We start from the raw sequence: 18,278 nt of genomic DNA on the forward strand, positions 1-18,278 counted from the left end.
ACAAGCCCCGTCTTTCCTTCCTGTCTGAGGAGGAGGTTTGCCAAGGAAGGAACCCTCACATCTACCTCCCCACTGCTTCTTCAGGATAACAGTTCATTTTCTTGGTTCTTGGTAGAATCACCTGAAAAAACCTAGAGAATCTCCATATTCAGATATGAACATAAGCCACTAGGAATTTGCATCAAAATTATTAGTTGTTCTCTAATAATTCATTATTATTATTATTATTATTTTACCAAAGCACTTCTCAGCTCTGGTTTATTAGATGGTGGTGTGGGGGATTAAACTGGGACCTTCAGAACCTCAGGTATGAAAGTCTTTTGCATAACCATTATGCTACCTACCCCACCCTTCCCCTCTTATTTTAAAGGAATGAAAATTTAAGTCTAGAATGATAACTGAGCTTTAGAGCACTAACTTAAATGCTTGAGACCCCAGTGTTCCAGGGTCAATTACACCAGAACTCAACAGTGCTCTGTGTTCTCTTTCTTTTCCTCTTTCTCCCACTCTCTGTTTCTCATAAAAAGTAAATATTTTTAGGATAGCAAAAAGACTAAAAACATTATTATTAAAACAGTCTTTCTCACTGAGCCAGTCCATATAGAGCTTATTTTCCAGGTTTTTTCTGATAGGTGTGGCCCTATGACTAAGCCTTGTCAAAGAAAGTAAGTACAAATGTCACTTGACTGTTTCTGATGACCTGTTTTGCCCCCTTATGCCTTATTTTCCTCTATCCTATTGCTAAGGCATGGCTATGAGGTAGTTGTCCTGCATCAGGAAGACAGTCATCTGTGGGCGAGGTGCTCATAGCAGCTATACCCATCTATATCCAGACTCTGACGAAAGAAAAACAAACTTCTATCTCACCTAAGTCATAATAAAATAATCAGTGTCCAGTCTCCATTCTAGATCAATGATACCAGAATTTCAGGGAGTGAGACCCTGGCATCAGTGACCTTAAGTTCTCCTTGTGATTTCCAAGGTTGGCTTAGTGGATCATCATGCATCTGTACCTCTGTACCTTGGACACCATCATGCATCTTCTGTAAACTCTGGGGTCTTCTTCTCCTTTCTATAGACACTAGACAGTAAGGTGACCTTGCCTCTATTCATAGTGTATATAGGGGGGCTATTAGTAGGCCTAATAAGACTAGGGAATGAAATTTTAGAGGGCTGAGTTCTTGATACAACTTGCTGTGTGACATTGGGCAAACCTCTCTCCCTATCGGGACTTCTGTGTTTTTGAGGTTGTTGAGTAAACAGTATCCCAGTGGGGATGGCTGAGGTAGAAGTGTCCTCAGCCAAAGGAAGGCCCCCTGGCCTTCTTTTGACCTGTTCCTCCCATGCCCTGTTTGTCCCCATGACAACCAAACAAGGCGAAACCTGACCATACAGACCCTGGACTGTGCCCTCTTCTGAAAGAGGCCCCACTGACACTTGTCAGGGAAGAGCAGTGTTTAATCTGGTCACCCAATCTTTCTCTCCCCACTGCCCCCCAAGGGGGCCAAAGTCAGGTCCTCACACCTATCAAGAACATTCCAGAAGTCATAGCCAGGGCACCCTTTGCCTTTCCTGGTAAAAAGCAGCAGCTGCAGCTCTGAGCACTGTCTGGCCAGAGGATCCCTCAGCTCTCATCTTGCCTTCTCTGGGCTTCTATCCCTAGCCCATATACAGAACATGGCTGTACAGAAGATTCCAAGTGGGCATCAGCACTAGAACAACATTAAAAGAGGCCACAGAAGTGAGGTGCCCAGCTGGGCACCTGGGTCAGAGAGGATCTCATCAAAAAAAAGATTTATTATTTGTTTAAATTCTGCCTGGCTTAGGCCTCTCATTGAACAGTGAGATTTTAGTTACTTAAATTTACCCCTACATATTTTGATGCTATATTAAACTATTTATTTATTTATTTATTTATTTATTTATCCTTTTAAGATAGAGATAGAGGCAGAGGCAGAGGGTGAGAAAGACAGTGAGAAAGACCATGGTACCAGAGCTTCTTGCAGTGTAGTGTGTGTGTGCGGGGGGGGGGCAGGCTCAAATCTGGGTTGCACATATGGCAAAGCAGTGCACTATCCAAATGAAATATTTCACTAAACCATAGATTTTACTTTTTAGGAGTTTGGTGGTGGCACACCAAATTGAGTGCACATATTACAATGCTTAGGGATCCAGGTTCAAACCCCAGGTCCCCACTTGTGAAAGAAAATTTCACGAATAGCGAAGCAGGACTGCAGGTGTTTCTCTTTCTCTCTTTCCCTTTCTATCTCCTCCTTGGCTCTCGACAACTCTCTGTTTCTATACAATAACATTTTAGAGGCTTCTTGATGGCTGGGGAAATAACTTAGATGGTAGAGCACTGGACTTGCATGTCTGAGGTCTGTGGTTTAATCCCTGATATCACACATACCTGAGTAGTGCTCTGGTTCTCTTTCTCTCTCTCTCTCTCTCTTTCTCCTCTCATATATAATATATATATATGTACATATATACATATATATACTTTTTTACAAAGCCTGCATGGCCTGGGAGATTGATCTGATGTCAGGTGGAGTTACAGCCAGCACCTGCCTCTGCAGCATAACTATGGTGGACTAGGCCTTGCTTCAGTTGCCCAGCTGTTGTCTTTGCATTCAGGAAATGCTCAGTAATTGCTAAATGACAGAATGCTCCTGACATCTTCCCTGATCAAGATTTCTAGTCATATTCCCAACTCTTACACTATTTTCCTAGACAATACTTGCAACCCACCTGCATGTTAGCTGTCAGGCTCAGGCAAAATTTAATAAAGTCACGGGCCCCTTGAAATATACCTAAAATAGACTTACTAGCTTCTTCCAACATGAAGACCCCAACCTCAACTGATATATTATTACCTTTAGGTTCATGATTATTAAATAATTTGTTCTTAATGCTTTTCAGCCACCAAGTTGCTGATGCTATCGTGACACCACCTGACTTCCCTGGGCACATGTCCTCACCAATGTGTCCTGGAACCCCACCTCCCCAGAGCCCTATCCCACTAGGGAAAGATAGAAACGGGCTGTCAATGCCCATGTCCACTTGAGAAGCAATTATAGAAGCCAGAACTTCCACCTTCTACGGGGATAAAGAATAAGGAAGCTTCCAGTGGAGGGAATGGGATATGAAATTTTGGTGGTGGGGATTGTACTCCTTTATCTCATAGTCTTGTTGGTCATTATTAAGTCACTTTAAAAAATAAAAACAGGAATGATTCTGACAAACCCCCTTCTTCAGTCCTGGGGCTGAGGTCTTCACCAGGGCCTGGCCCAGGCAGAGGTCAGAAGCCAGTTCAAAGATGACACTGGCCCTATGCAGGGTGGTGGATTATGGACCTACTGGAGTGGGATGGGCAGGACCTTTGTTCTACCCCTTGCAAGGAATGCCCAGCTCCCTGTTGTGGCAAACTTAGAAGCCGGGAAGGAAACAAATCCCCTTCATAAGAGCCTCCCTTGGAATGCCTCAGATTTAGTCTCCATGCCAGGGCAGGGGAGGGCAGGACTGTCAGACCAAGCCAGCTGAGATGCTGACCTCCACTTAGTTCAGGTTGTTTGTCAGAAGCAGATCTTCTGGACCAGCATGTTGCAGGCAGGATCTGACTCAGTCTCCCCAAAATTCCTGTGCCAAGTACAGTGTCTGGTATACTTTTTGGAATGAATGCCAAATGGCAATTTTTCCAATGCCAAGTCTTCCCACAACACCTTTTTAGATAGTTTCTCTGGTCTACTCTCCTCTTTTTTTTTTTTTTTTTAACCAGGGTTATTGTTCCCGATGGCCATTTTCTCTTTTTTTCCTTCCTTCCTTCTTTCTTTCTTTCCTTCCTTCCTTCCCTCCTTCCTTCCTTTCTCCTCTCCCCCTCTCTCCTTCTTTCTTTTTCCATTTCTCTTTATTTTATTTGATAAGTCAGAAAGAAATTGAGATGGGAGGGAGATAAATAGGCACCTGCAGACATGAGACATGCTTCACCACTTATAAAGCATCCCTTCTGCAGGTAGGGAGTGGGGGCTCAAACCCAGGTCTTTGTATATGTTAATGTGTGTGCTCAACTGGGTGCATCATCTCCTAGCCCCCACTTGCTGACTTCTGAAGCACATCATATGTGCTTTTTTTGTTTTTTGAGGGGGGGCAACTGTCTTGATCACTTTCTTACTTGCTTGGCCAGTTGAAAGAGTTATGGTCTAGGAGGCAAGAAGACCAGATTTGACTCCCTGACAATCACATTACATCCCCAAGTCTTGCTATCTGAGATGGAGATAATATTTTGGGGGCCAGGCAATCGTGCACCTGGTTAAGTGCACACATTACAATACACAAGGACCCAGGTTCAAGTCCCTGGTCCCCACCTGTAGGGGAAAAGCTTCATGAGTGGTGAAACAGGTCTGCAGATATCTCTTTCCCTTTCTATCTTCCCCTCTCCTATTAATTGCTATTTGTCTCTATTCAACAATAAATAAGATAAAGATAAAAAGAGTAAAAAGACCTTTAAAAAATTCCCCACTATTTTTTTTAAAAAAGGGAGAGAGAGAGAGAGAGAATTCTCTCTATCTCATGGATGACCTGAGGCTTAAAAGAGAGGGTAGTGCTGGATCAGTGTTAAAAGCATTTAAGCACATATATATTTTTCTTCCTCTCTGTTATTTCTATTATATTTCTTTCTTTCTGTTTTTCTTTATTTATTCTTGTACTTCTTTTCCCTCTCCTACTAGATAGATTATGGTCTATTCACCCTGAAGATCTGGATTATAGGCCATCTTCTCTGAGAAGCCTTCCCAGATCTCCAGGCAGAGGCAGTCACTTCTTTCCCCATCATCTTTACTCTTTTATCGTAGATGTCACTCATGAATGCACTTCTCTGGGTGTTGACATTTCTCTCCTGGGATGAGTGCTCCTTGAGTAGACATTGTGTGCAATTCATTCCTATGCCTCAGATACACTTGCAGGGTCTGGGACAAATTATGTTCCTGGTAAATACTTGTTTAAATTTCTCCCTTGTTCCCCAAAATGCCTCATAATGGGAACCCAGGGAACTCAGTAATCAGTGGGCTCAACTGTGTGAATGGCATGCTTCCCTTTGTGGTAAGATTTGAGTCCCTGGACATAGTCGTGTTCACCTAGTCCTTTCCCTTTCCTTCCCTGACCTCTGATTCCCAGCAAAGTCTAGAGTCTATAGTTCTGCTATGGTTAGACTCCCAGGAATATTACCTCCTGCTTTTCCAGTGCCTTCCAGGTTCTGAGAATTTTCAGATTGCTCTGGTATTTAATCTTCACTGTATGAAAGTCAGACGGGAGGAGGTCTTCAGTACCCACCCCCCCCCTTTTTTTTTCTTAATCTATCAGGGTTATTGCTGGGCTCCACCATTTCCAGCAGCCATTTTTTGTTATCAAGGATGAGAAGAGAGAGAGAGTTACTCACAACACTGTTTGTTCCACTGCTTGTGAAGCTTTTCCTCTATAGGGGGTTATGGGAAGGAGGCTGAACCCAGGTCCTTGCATATGGTAATGTGGCTACTCTACCAGGTAAAACACCACCTGGCTCCTTCAACTGAAGTTGAGCCAGAGAGGTCAAGGGGTGTGACTGAGTTAGGAGACAGATAGACAGATGGGCCTGGAGCACTGAGCTCCCACTCCAGACCCCTGATCCTTCTGACTGTCGGTCCCTACCCTTGCCACCTCCTTTCTTGCTGTCCTTCCCTCAGCCCTGCCTTCTGTCATCATCCTCCCACTCCAGGGGCACTCAAGTCTGAACAGCTGCCTTTCACACCACCAGAATCATATTTTTACAAGTGTTGGCTCCCTGAAGGTCCCAATCTTCCTGCCCCAGCCTGGCTGGGAGGTGGCTAAGAATAACCAGAGCAGAGCCTCCCCAGCAGCTGCAGCTCTATTTGAGGAGTGGGCAGAGCTCAGAGGCCTCCAGACTTTCTTCTGGGAGGAGGAACAGGGCTCCTAGGATGGAGGAATGGGGGTGTAAGGAGCCACACTCACAGAATCCTGAGGCTTGGCATATGCAGCTCTGGGTCTGAGGTTTTGCTTACCATGTGACCTGTGGTGGAGGTGAGGCCCGTACTGTGCAGATGAGCAGGACAGTGGTGTTCTCCCAGACGGCATGGGAGCGCAGGGGCATCCAGAACCAAGGACCCCGGCCAGAGCACAACTCCCTCAGCTCTTTGGCCTCCCGGATCTTCTCCTCCGTCTGCAGATGGGAGGGGAAGTGTCTGTGACTCCTGTGAGCCAGGACTCTTCACTGTCCCAACATTGCTGCCCCTGCTCTCACTCCAGCACATACACTGGGGCATGACGTCAGAGTTACATGGCTAGAGGGTCCCTGCACTAGCACAGTAGTGGTGCCACCAGCATGGCACCCAGGCAGGCTCTGCCACTTACACAGTTGGGAGAACATACACATGTCTTCAGTTTCCTGATCTGTAAATGGGGAATATAGAGCCCCCCCCACACCTGCCTGTTGAGTGGCAGTTAACATGTGAACATTATGGACACTGAAAAAGTTCAGCTTAGTACTTATTATTTATTTGCTTGTTTATTTTATTTTTTAACGGAGCACTGTTCAGCTTTCTCTCTGGCTTATGGTGGTTTCAGGGATGGAACATGGAACTTCAGAGCCTCCGGCATAGAAGTCTTCTGCAGAACCATTTTGCTACCTCTCCCCACCCTTTTCCCCCAGCTTAGTATTAGTATCCTGCCCCAGGGAGGGGAGTTGACACAGGGGGTGACACAGGGTGGATTCCTGGCATTCATCAGGAGTAGCAATTCCTGAGGAACTTGTGTGTCTTGGACACTGTTAGAGAGCCCAATCTCATTTAGCCCTTACCTCAACCTCGAACATAAGGACAATTTCACAGACCAGAAAACTGAAGCCCAGGAAGAACACTATGCTTGCCCAAGCTCACACAGCAGTGGAGGAATGGGACTCAAACCCAGGTTGAAGTCCATGGCCCAGACTTTCCCCTCCATGTCTAGCTGCTTCTTCAGAAGGTGGAGTCAGGTGGGCAATATGTGACGGTTCCCACAGCCCTAGTGCCCCAGTCAACCCCCTCACCCGCTGTCTCAGCATCTTCCTGTCACGTCTCTGGCGTAGTAGCTGTCGGGTCCTCAGGAAGGCTACCTCCGTTCTCTCCCAGTCATTGCCGAAGCCCACCCGTTTCTGCCCTCGCTCCTCCAGCTCCACGGTGGAAGTCTGGCGCCTCAGCTTGGCCTCCCTGCAGAGAAAGAGGCAGCCAGGCTGAGGACTGGGCCTAGGCAGCAGGCATCCCAGCTACTTTCACTACATACCCAAGATTACCAGTTGGATTTAAACTTCTTTAAGACAAAAATGACTTTTTCATGTTCTCTTGCTTGCCAAATGCCCAAAATGAACTCAGTTACTATAGGTGCAAAACAGATAATCTTTTTGATGGAGTAGAGAGATAGATATAGAGACAGAGAAGCACCCATGAAGCGTCCCCTTTGCATGATGCTCCTATCTGGTGGCTAGGGGTGAGAACCCAAGTCCTTGAGCATGGTAAAGCATGCACTCTATCCTAGTCCCCATAACAGATACCTTTGATAGGGTATTGTTGCAAGGTTTATTCATGACTCCTAGCTCTTGTTTTTACAATAGCCAAGTGGACAAGCATTTGTGCCATTTCACAGGGCAGGGGTCTGAGGTTCTGGAACCAGTTTCAGCCAGCTAAATAGGGACCAGGATATGGCCTTCTGATCTTGGGTCTTGGATCTGAAATATGGGTCTTTTTACTGGACCCTTTCCCTCCAGCCCCCATCTTCCCACTGAGTGAAATCCTGTGGTGAAGTGGCTGTCATCCCCCTCCCTGTGGTGGACTGCCTTTCACTGCTGCCTGTGGACCCACCCAGAGTGTGGTGTCATGGGGGTGTAGTAAGAGAGCCCTGGACTTGACCCAGGGTTTAGCTCTTTTTTTGAAGGTCACCTCACTTACCGAGATGTCTCTGAGGAGGCCGTAAGAGCCAGGGCTGCTGCCAGGGCATAGTCAGCTGAGCTGAACCTGTACTCTTCATCACTGTCCAGAAAAGGGTGTTAATAGCTCCTGTGGGGCTGGCTGCAAAGTGGGCAGGAGGGTCCCTGCAATTAAGACTACAGCTACCCACCTCTCAGCCTCAGGATGCCTTGGGCAAGGTTATACCTCCCTCCTCCAACTGGGGTCAGAAAGTAAGGTCATGCCTCCCCATTATGAGTGGGGTCTTCTGATAGCAAAGTTTCCCTCAGACTGGGGATCTGGAGGGTAGGACAGAGGCCAGGTCATGGGGGGGCCCTGATCTTTACCTGCTGCGGTAGGTCCTCCTCTGAATGGAGGAGCCCATATGTAGGCTGTGCTGCCTCTCCTCCTTCTGTTCTTCCTCCTGGTAGTGTTCCAGTCTGTGGACCTCCACAGCCTGGGGGGGGCGGGGCTCTCCCACGTTTCCAGGGCTGTGTGGCAGAGTCATGGCTGCAGGAATGACAACCTGGCAAACCAAAGCATGAGGTCACTTTTCTTGGTATCTTCCCAGCAACTCATAGCTAGGGCCTCCCAGCATCACTGGGAGGGAGGTAGACTTGGCCAAGTTTGCAGACACAGGCAACCACTCCCCACTTTTGTCTCACCTTGGAACAGAGTCATACAGCCAGAGATGGGCCCTGGCTTCCATCTGCAGCTCTGTTTTTGTGACCTGGGGCCAAGTCTTCCTTTCTCAGGGCCTGAACTTTGCAGTTCATGAGCTAGTGAACACTGTGATGATCAATGACAATTCTGTGACATAAGATGGCAGACAGGAGTGAGCAAGGAGACTGCCACCTCAACTCAGTATTGTCTGTTCCTACTTCTACCAAGGGGCCTGCTGGCAGCACTTGGATAATCATTTTTCTGAATCCAGAGGAGCTGGGCCTGCAGCCTCACCAGCAATACTTGGCAAAAGGGTTGGGGTTGGGGGTAGGCTCTTGTGAGGTATTAGGGGGCTCAAGCTGCTGAGGGTCAGTCTCAGTGGGTATCCGCTTCCTCCAGCGCCTAAAAGTTTACTTCTTTTGCATGTCCACAAGGCAGGCCACATTACTGAGGTCTTAGCCAGCACCAAGAGCCACCACTAAAGCTTCTGAGGCCTCTTGGTAATCCCTTAGCTGAGTCTAACAAGAATTACCCTTGGGACCTTTCAGAGAATGAGGTTCTGCCTGCTGCAAGAGAATGACCACCTCCTAGTTCTGCTCCTTGCTCCTCACAGCTCATGAGGCCAGCAGCAGGGTACCAAATGAGCAGGGGAATATTCCTGGGACTCTGGAACCTTGGCCCCTACAGCTGAGGGTTAATGTTCCCTGCACTGACCACTGGCTCCCTTCCCTGATGCTCTGTTTCTGATTAGCACAGCTGGTTAGGCCTGGCACTCACCCCCTAATCTCCTTGGCCTCCTGTAGCCAGACCCCCTGGTTTGAGAGGATGAGCCATCCTTTCTTTTTAAAGCACTGACTGAGCCCGGGATTAAGCAGCAAGGAGCACAGCCTCCCCTGCCCTCTTCCCTGGACACTGTGTACTGCTGTTGTGTGTGTGTGTGTACTTGTGCAGTTCACAGGAGGGGGGAGATTGACAGTGTATGGGTCAGGATGGAAAACTGCTCCCCCACACCCTGAACCAGAGGTCCTGCTGTGTGGTCTTTTCAGTCAGTCCCACTTCCTCTCCAGCCCCACATGCTTTCTCCTGTTCCCTTTCTGAGTGAGGGGGCTGCAGGAAGGAAGTGCTTGGAGGCTGAGTGATCCAGTGATTCTGCCTGAGAGCAGAAGGCTAGTTGTATGAGCAAAGCACAGTATAGTCTGTCTCTGTCTGTCCGTCGGTCTTTCTAGGCTAAAATATGTGCCAGCTTCTGAGAGGCTGTAGTTCTGACCCTGCTACCAAGGACCCTTGGCAACTCCCTGCCAGCTAGGCCTTGGAAAATCTGTCAGCAAACTCAGGCTGGGCAACCTGGTCCTGAGGATTGGTTCCTTCCTTTGACTGGAAGGCCCTGCTCATAGCTCTAGGTTTGCGGGGCTCACTTGCTTACTCCAGACCCCAAGGATTACTGCTTCATTGAAGAAATCCCTCCAAGTCTGCTTGTATCTTTCAGATTACAGAGGGCTCAGAGACCCCAAGTCAAACAGAACAGTAGGATAGATGGGTAGGGGTTTTGAAGACGCTCCCATTTTTACTTGTGATGCTGACCAAGTCAATGTCTGCTTTCCTTTTCTAACCACCCATGTGTCTCTGGTTCTTTGTCTGTCTACACACACACACACACACACACACACACACACACACACACACACACACACACACACACTCACACACACACACACACACACACACACACCCTCACTCACAGACATACACACACACACACACACACACTCACACACTCTCTCTCTCTCTCTCTCACCCTCCTCCCCAGTGAAAACAGAGGGTCTCATTTCTGGAGCTGATCCCCTCCTTCTGCCAAGCCCTAGACGACACTCACAGAAACAGCCGTGTCCACTCAGGAGTCTGGAGAGAAGTCCAGAGGATGAGTGAGGTTTCCTAAAGAAATGGTCTCCTCTGGCTCTGGGCTCAACAAGTACTGAAGGAAGAATGTGGCCTGGAGCCTGTGCAGGCTTTAAATAGAGCAGCTGAAACTGTGTGATGACAATGGATGGAGACTATGAAAAGGGGCGGGGGGGGGGGGTAAGGGGAGGGCCGTTCTGTCCTTCCAGCATTGCTTGGGCTGTGGCAACAGGTGGAGCTGTTTCTGTCTCCAGCCAGCTGGGCATAGGGTTCCTTCTACTCCACTCAGCTCGATCCACTCTGCCAACTCCAGCCCCTAGTGAAGTGGAAAGAAGGTAATGACCCAATCCTGGCTGTGTGGAAGGCAAAGAAGGGGTGAATTCACCAGCTGCTGGGCCTCCTGATCTAAATCCTCTCCCCATTGACTGAGTGCCTTTGGGAAGTCACTACCCAGCGTGTTGGGTCTGAGTCCTCTTCTGAAATGGGTAGTGAGCTTGGGCACCCAAACTTCATGAAGATACGGAGGGAAGGAGGCTTAAAAATTGGCCTCTCATGTTAAGATTTCATCACTGGCTGGAAAGAACGTTTGTGGTTTCTCATCTCTGGACCTTCTCCCATAGCTCTGACCCAGGGTGTCCCTGCCAGGGTCAAGTGTGGGTGGGGCTGGCATGGGCAGGAGACAAGGGGTGGGAAGGGGATGCCAGGTCCAGATGCTAGGGACTGCAGATAGGTCACTGCGGGCTCCTACTTTCTAGCCTTTGCCACATTCCTTCTCCCATCTCAACATATTCACTCATACCTGCCTTTTACCAGGTCTAGGGGACAGGAGGATGAGGAAGGGAATAAGACCAAAGTGATCTAGTGGCTGGGGAGGTGGCCCAGTGACAGAGAACATACTTTGCATGTGTGAGGCCTTGGGTTCAATCCCTGGAATTGCATATAACAGCAGCATGGCTCTCTGCTCTCTTTTCATTTCTCAATAATAATGGGAAAATGAGTAATGTGAGTTCAAGAAATACCTCCCTATATAGGGTGCATGCTTGCCATGCACACAGCCCAAGTTTGAGCCCTGGGACCATATGGGGGTAATATGGCACTGGGGGAAGCTCTGGTGCTGTGGTTACAAGAGAGGGGAAAGGGAGATAAGGAAGACACACCTGAACTAGGTATTGGGGGTGAGCAGGTCGGGGAAGGCTATGCCAGCTGAAGTCCAGAAAGAACAGCTTCTCACACTGTCCTCCAGCGTACAATGTTTGGCTTCTCAATCTTTTTGGAGAGAAAGGGAAAGAGGAAGAAGGGACAGAGGGGAAGAGGATGACAGAAGAGAAGACCTAAGTCACATAAATGAGATAATTTCTTTTTTAAAATGTAAGTCCCAGGGTCCTGAGCAGAAGTGATACTACTGCTAGTCTGTCCTTTTGACCACTAGCCCCATTTCCCCCTCATTGTTTTATTTCATAGAGACAGAGAAGACAGGAAGAAATAGACATGGAAAGAGGAGAAGCCCGGTGTCTACAGTGTTTCCATGTGGTGCTGGAACTCAAACTCATAGTCTTATGCACAGCATAGTATGTAATCTGCTGGTTGAGCCATCTCTCAGCTACACCAGGAAATTCTTTAACCAAAATCTCAAATGGTGGGGGTAGGTATGGGGTAGGGGTCAAGGAGGGTTCAGTCTTTTGCTCTATTTGAAAACAGTCCCAGGTGTATTCCTTCTTCTCCTCCTTCCTCCCTGGCTATAGTGCTAACAACATCTTGGCGGGGGGGGGGGGGGGGAGAGAACACAGTAGCCACTAGGATCCACAGTTACACATTCAGGAGTAAATTTGCATTTATAGCAAAGATAGGCAAACAGCCAATCCAGTTTAAAACAGACACATAAACTGACTCTGGGTCCATCTTTCCTACTAAGGCAGCCTGGTGAAGGTGCCACAGGTCCTTGTTGTCTGTATCAGTTGACTTTTGGTCAGTGGGGATGGTGCTAGCCTCAAGGTAAAAGCAGAGAAGATTCTGTTAAACCACGTGAATGATTCTGCACAGGCCCTAGCCTCCAGGAGATATTTGCTCAGTGAGATCCCCAGAAAGAACCTGAGGACTCTGAGGGCACTGAGAAATTTCTTTTGCCCCCTTTGCAGACAAAACACTGATCCACCATTTGTGGAGTTTCTCTGGCATCACGATGCTCTCATGGGTTGTGGGGTTCACCCATGGTAAGGCACATGCTCTACTGAATGAGTTATCTTCCAGACACTAAGGGCGCCTCTTTGAATACTGATTTAACTATGACTGTCCAGAACCTCCACACCACTGTTTTTTTTTTTTTTTTTTTAAAGAATTTCCTTATTTATTCATGAGAAAGACAGGAGGAGAGAAAGAAAGAACCAGACATCTGGTACATGTGGCAGGGAGCTGAAATCAGGACCTCATGATTGAGAATGCAACACTTTATCCACTGCGCCACTTCCTGGACCACTGTTTTTGTTTTTTTCAAACAGCCACCAAACTGTTTTTGGCTGGTGCCTCCACCTGGTGGCCATATGGAGAACTGCCTAGTTCAATGTTTTACCTTACTCCCTCCTTTCCCCAGTCCTAGTCTCCCTTCCCAGCTTCTAATACTTCAGCTAATTCCACTTGCTGTTGTCCTCATACTTGGAGGTTAAAGTGTATCTTCCTTATGCTCCTTCAGTGTGGAAGCGGGTTTAAGCAGAGTAAAGGTGGAGCAGTGGCAAGGTGCTCCACAGCTATGTCCCACCTAGCCCTAGCAGGGACTGTCTGTATCGCTCTGGTCATTCCTGCCTCTATATTGTTGCTTCTGTCCCACTTTCTGGAAGACAGGGTGGAGAGCAGCCTTGGTGATAACATCTGGCTAGAATCTCCTTATCCAGGCTGACACCCAGAGACAGTGAGGAAGAAGACCCAGTCCTTTGGAACCCTGGAGGACACCCTGTCTTGGGATCAATCCTAGTTTCTGGGTGGAAACTCAGACACCCTCCATAAATTTCAGGGCTGAAGCCTTGGAAGGCCAAGAGTTGGCTGGTTTCATTTCCTTGCAGTTGCCTCATGCCATCTAGGGTCATATGGGGGGTGGGGAGAGACAACTCTAGGGAGGTGATTTGAGATGATGGCCAGAGAAACTGTTGATATAAAGGCATTGTTCCCTTCACTTGCCTGAAGGAATCAGACAAAGGAATAAACCAAAGGAGTTTATTAAACATCCAGACTCCCCAGGAACAAAGGATTTAGCAAGTTTAAGGAGGGGCTGGGGAGGAAGCTATATTTCTAGCAATAGAATCTTCCCAGGGAATTCTAACTGGGGCAAATAACTTCTCTGAGGCACATTTTCCTCCTCTGCACAAACAAGTAATGCAATCTATCACAGAAAGTTAACACAAGGAGCAGCGATAAAGCACAGAAACTGCCCAGCTGCATGGCTGCCTTCCTCCTCCTCTTTCTTTTCACATATGGTACTACCATTCCTGACCTAAGCGCTGCTGTGCCTTGGACACAGACAATGCCTTGGGGATTCATCTTTCTCTGAGCCAGGTGGGGCCAGACTGTTAGGATTCTTGCTGGTGGGGTCAAGACCTAGGACTCTCAGGGGTGCCAAGGCCCCAGACCAGTCCCCGGGGCCTCAGACATTCTTCCCCCGGAAAGTTTCTGCTGAATATGCAGCCCTAGGGTCCCTGCCTGGGAGACTGTTGACCCGAGGTGCCATGTAGCCTGGTGCCTGGCCCTCACCGGGGACAAGGCCAGCCTGAGGAGGTCACAGGACTCAGTCATTTGCCTCCCTCCCCAGGCACTCAGGCTCCACCCTTGAGGAGTCATGGAGGACTTGGAACATTAGTCACTTCATGGAGCTTGAAGAGCTTTGTGGCACGTGAATTGGAAGAGAATTATGACTTTTGATAAAAACCTCTGTGACTCCCTGCCCTACTTACCTGGTGAGAATAGTCCTGCTGTTAAGCTGTTTTTCATTACTGAACAAGGTGAAGATGGCCAACCTTTAGCCAAGTTTATCCCAAGTGACATAAAGCAGATTTGTTCTCAAATCTGTGTGTGTGTGTGTGTGTGTGTGTGTGTGTGTTTGTGGTGGTGGTGGTGGGGTACCATTAGGGTCAACCTAGTGGCTGCTGAGGGAGGGTGTACAGAAAAAGCTGGGGTGCTCAGGGCGGCTCATAATCCCTTCACCAGGGAGATATTGGTTTATTGACCCTGGAGGGATGTTAAATATTAGTTATAAACAGATAAGAACACCACCACCTGGTACTGGGGAGGGAGGGGGAAGGAAGAAGCTGAGGGCATATCTGGGTACAGTGGAAGGAGGACACTGTGTACTCCATAAGGGCCCACTGAGGTCATGGGACTTTGATCTTGCTAGAAATACTCAGAAGGGACTTTGGGAAAGCATGGTGGGGCCATCTAGCTCCCAGCAACCCCACTGCGGGGTCCTCCCCTCCTTATGTCCCATTAGACTCAGTCTCCAAGCATTCACAAGGGTGCGGAACATTCCTTCTCTTGATGAGGTCCGAAAGGGCTAGGTGTGGGCTGCAGCTATGTCAGTCTCAGGAGGTGGCCATTGGGTTTGCCTCCTTTCTGCCTCTGTTTCTACATCATCTCAGATGCAAATAGTGCAAAGTGTTTGACAGCACTCTGAAAGCACAGATCAAGGGATACTAGGGACCGCCTATGGTGGGGTGTGGAGGAGGCAGACTTGGGGGTTCCAAGTGAGTAGGCCCACTGGGAATATCATCAGGAACTGGCCTTCCCACCCCTTCCCCCCAGCCTCCACTTCAGGGAGAAGGCTCCAGTTGTTTCTGGACCCTGTTTCCAGAACACCCTATAACTCCTTCCCTTGCCCTCTAGCTGAAACTGGAACATAGAGCCCATCAGAAAATACTTGTTCCCAACCCCTCATGAACACAGGATTAGAGTGGAGGTGCACCTCCTTTGTTGCCTGATTACAAATTCACAAGAGCAGGGTGCTGGCAAGATTCTAAGCTGGGAAGATGCCTGCTTTGCCATGCCTGGGATCCAAGTTTGAGCCTGGCTCCTACTGCACTGGGACAAGTTTTAGTGCTGTGGATTCTCCCCCACACTCCGCCTCTCTGTTTCTCTCTTTCTGTCTTAAAATGCCAGTCTGGAGTCATAAAGCACTGGTGAGAATAGAAAAAATATCATAAGAAGAGACATCTATTAATTCTTGGGCACTGCCCATGTACTAGGCACTATTAAGCCTTCTATAGACATTTAATTTCCTCTTCACCAACCCCATGAAGTAGGGATTGTCCCCAACTCTACAGAGGAGGAAACAGAGGATGTGATCGGTGATTCATTTACTTGAGGTCACCTCGCTGTAAGTGCTAAAGCTGGAATTTGGTCCCACCTGGGCTGAAGCTCAAGCTGACTTTCCAAAGTTGTGAATTTAGTTCAGTTCATGATTGTGGCTCCTTCTGGGGCTGCATGGTCCCAGGTTCCTTTCAAGCCCAGGTCTTAGGGGAGGCTCTGAAACTTCTGTCTCTAGAAATGATTTCTGGCTCTTTCCTCCACATGGGCACTGCTTTCTTTGGGGACAACACCTTCAAAGAAGAATGGAGTTGTATGGGTGTAGTTTGATTGAGATGGAAGCTCTAGGTGGGGTTGTGCCCCAGACTGCGCCTCCCACACTCCTCCCTGGAGTCATGCCTGTGCCGCCTCTGGCCTTGGCAGAAGCACAGGTTGTGCTGGTTCTGCCCAATCTGCTCTGCCATGTCTTTTTCCATCCTCCTTTCTCCACTTTGGGGAATCACAGAAGAGATAGGAGCTTCCGTAGGACTTGATTATGAAACTGTCCACAAGTGAGGAGAAGAGAGAGGTTAGCTCCTGTGAAATTCCAAGTTTGGGCAGAACCTTGATCTTCCAGAAGTCTCTGGCATTAACTCTTTGCCCTTTGTGGGTTGGTCCTGCTCCTCGAAGTTCTGCACACATGAGCTCATTGCATAAGCTCAAGCACATACACACGATGCCTGCCTACGGCTCCTCTGGCTGGAGGCCTTTCTGGGCCTGTTCCTCCCATGAACACTCACCCTTGGCAGGGACCAGGGACCTCTTTTGCTCAAGGGCACTCAACAAGGGCTAGGCTTAGAGGGCTGCATGGTTGGTTGTGGTTGTGCCAGTCATAGTTGTGAGGCTGGGTGGATGCAGAGAGGGAGCCCTGGCCCTGCCCAGTTCTCTGCTCAGGATTCCCACTGCACAGTCAATGCCAGGTCTCTGAAAACAAAGTCCACCTCTGCTTGTGGCTCTACTTCTGAGTCCTGACAGTCTAGACTCTTGGCTTTAGTTTCGGACACTAGCCCCTCATCCTTGGGACACATGATGGAGTCAAGTAGGCCCCAGGAACTTGGACCCTGGTTTGTGGGGGAACATGGGAGGGAAGCAGTCTGCGGAAGGAGGGACATGGGCTGGCCTTCGATCTGGACAGAAGAGAGGAGAGGCAGCTGGCCCTTTAGGTAGTCCGGAGTCCCTGGATCCTCTCTATGTAACAGATTTGGATCCTTGTGACTTTCCAGATGCCGGTAGGAGAATTTTGCTTCTTGGAGCTCTTCTGAAGCCAGATAACTTACCTCCTTCAGAGAAGGGCCACCTGGAACGTAGCTGCCTGCAGGTGCTTCTTGCAAAAGCTGACCTTCAGACCCAAGGTGTTTGGGACTGCAGAGTGTCATAGGTGGAGAGTCTGTGCCAGAACCTTCCATGCACACCCCATAGGAAGGAGGCCAGGTGTCCAGAGTGGCCTGAGGCATGTAGGAAGGAGGCTGTACTTCAGGATGGGGCTGTGGCTTGTAGAATGAGGGCTTAGCTTTGGAGGTTACCTGAGGTGCATAGGATGGGGGGCTGACCTCAGTGGCAGCTTGGGGGGCATAGGACAGTGAGGACAGGGTCTGGTGAGGTGGCATTCTGGCAGGCTGAAGGATAGAGCTGTCCAACTGCCCAAGGTAGGTGGTCTCAGACAGGCTGTGCAGCTGTGGGGCTCCCAGGGGCTCCCTGGGCAGAGAGACCTGAACTTGGGAATACTGGACCGGCTGTGCCAAATTGCTGGAGCTGCTGAGCTCAAAGACAGGGATCAGGACATGCTCCTGGATGAACCGCAGAGGCTGGAAGGTCAGCACAGGCTGGATGTTCTGTGCAAGGACAACATTCTACCATTAGGACCTGCTCTATGCACCTTGAGGGGACACTGGACAGTGAAGTTCCCCATGGAAGGCTGAGGAAGGGGCAGACTGTCAGGGGGGTGTTAGAGATACACACACTCCATGTTCCCTTTGCTTCCCGGGGATTCCTCTAAATTCTGGATTCTCAGTGAAGGGAAAGGCCCAGCCCTTTTTTTGAGGGCCACTTCTAAAGTCTGGACTATCACTGGGAGAACTTTTGGCTGAAATTTTACTAGGAGATAGGCCATACAGGAAGCAGATGAATCAGACTTGGGGTTACCTCAGGATATGGTCTCTATATGGGAGCTTACATTATTCTTGGCACACCAAGAACAATGCAGGTGGCAAGATGGGACAAGATGGGGAGCAAGGGAAGGCCAGGACATGGATCATTGGATTTGAACCTTGAGAGAAATGTCCTGAAGTACTTTTGTCCCTTTGAAGGGTGCAAGCCAACTCCCTGAACCCCAGACAGCTCAATGGGGTGGGGGTGCTGCCTGGGGCCCTCTCCTCTAGCAGAACCACAGAGATGGTGGTCAGTTCAGGGCTGTTGATGTAGCTTGCATGA

At 48.8% G+C, this 18,278-nt stretch overlaps 2 protein-coding genes and 1 long non-coding RNA gene across 4 annotated transcripts in view; 1 reads left to right on the plus strand and 2 right to left on the minus strand.

Annotated features, from left to right (window-relative positions):
• Nucleotides 1–10,618, minus strand: part of MYOM3 (myomesin 3) — a 60,336-nt gene extending 49,718 nt beyond the window's left edge. The window contains exons 1-6 of one of the 2 annotated variants that reach the window (XM_060205543.1): nt 10,504–10,601; nt 8,633–8,746; nt 8,315–8,493; nt 7,971–8,051; nt 7,076–7,235; nt 6,054–6,211 (exon numbers count right to left, since the gene is read on the minus strand). In XM_060205543.1, coding sequence (XP_060061526.1) covers nt 6,054–6,211; nt 7,076–7,235; nt 7,971–8,051; nt 8,315–8,475 — 560 coding nt within the window. In that variant the 5' untranslated portion in view covers nt 8,476–8,493; nt 8,633–8,746; nt 10,504–10,601. Of the gene's footprint in view, nt 1–6,053; nt 6,212–7,075; nt 7,236–7,970; nt 8,052–8,314; nt 8,494–8,632; nt 8,747–10,503 lie in introns of both variants that reach the window. The other variant, XM_007522625.2, reaches the window with a different exon arrangement.
• Nucleotides 10,619–10,736: 118 nt separating this feature from the next.
• On the plus strand, nt 10,737–14,913 carry LOC132542507 (uncharacterized). Its single transcript, XR_009553517.1, has 3 exons — nt 10,737–10,861; nt 11,988–12,094; nt 14,323–14,913. It is a non-coding gene; the product is annotated as an uncharacterized LOC132542507 (long non-coding RNA).
• A 1,564-nt stretch (nt 14,914–16,477) lies between these two features.
• Nucleotides 16,478–18,278, minus strand: part of IL22RA1 (interleukin 22 receptor subunit alpha 1) — a 29,480-nt gene continuing 27,679 nt past the window's right edge. The window contains exon 8 of the mRNA XM_060205544.1: nt 16,478–17,680. Within this exon, the coding sequence (XP_060061527.1) occupies nt 16,739–17,680 (942 nt within the window). The 3' untranslated portion in view covers nt 16,478–16,738. The remainder of the gene's footprint in view (nt 17,681–18,278) is intronic.

The sequence above is a fragment of the Erinaceus europaeus genome, chromosome 13 (assembly GCF_950295315.1).
Source record: "Erinaceus europaeus chromosome 13, mEriEur2.1, whole genome shotgun sequence".
In the NCBI taxonomy this organism is placed as follows: Eukaryota; Metazoa; Chordata; class Mammalia; order Eulipotyphla; family Erinaceidae; genus Erinaceus; species Erinaceus europaeus.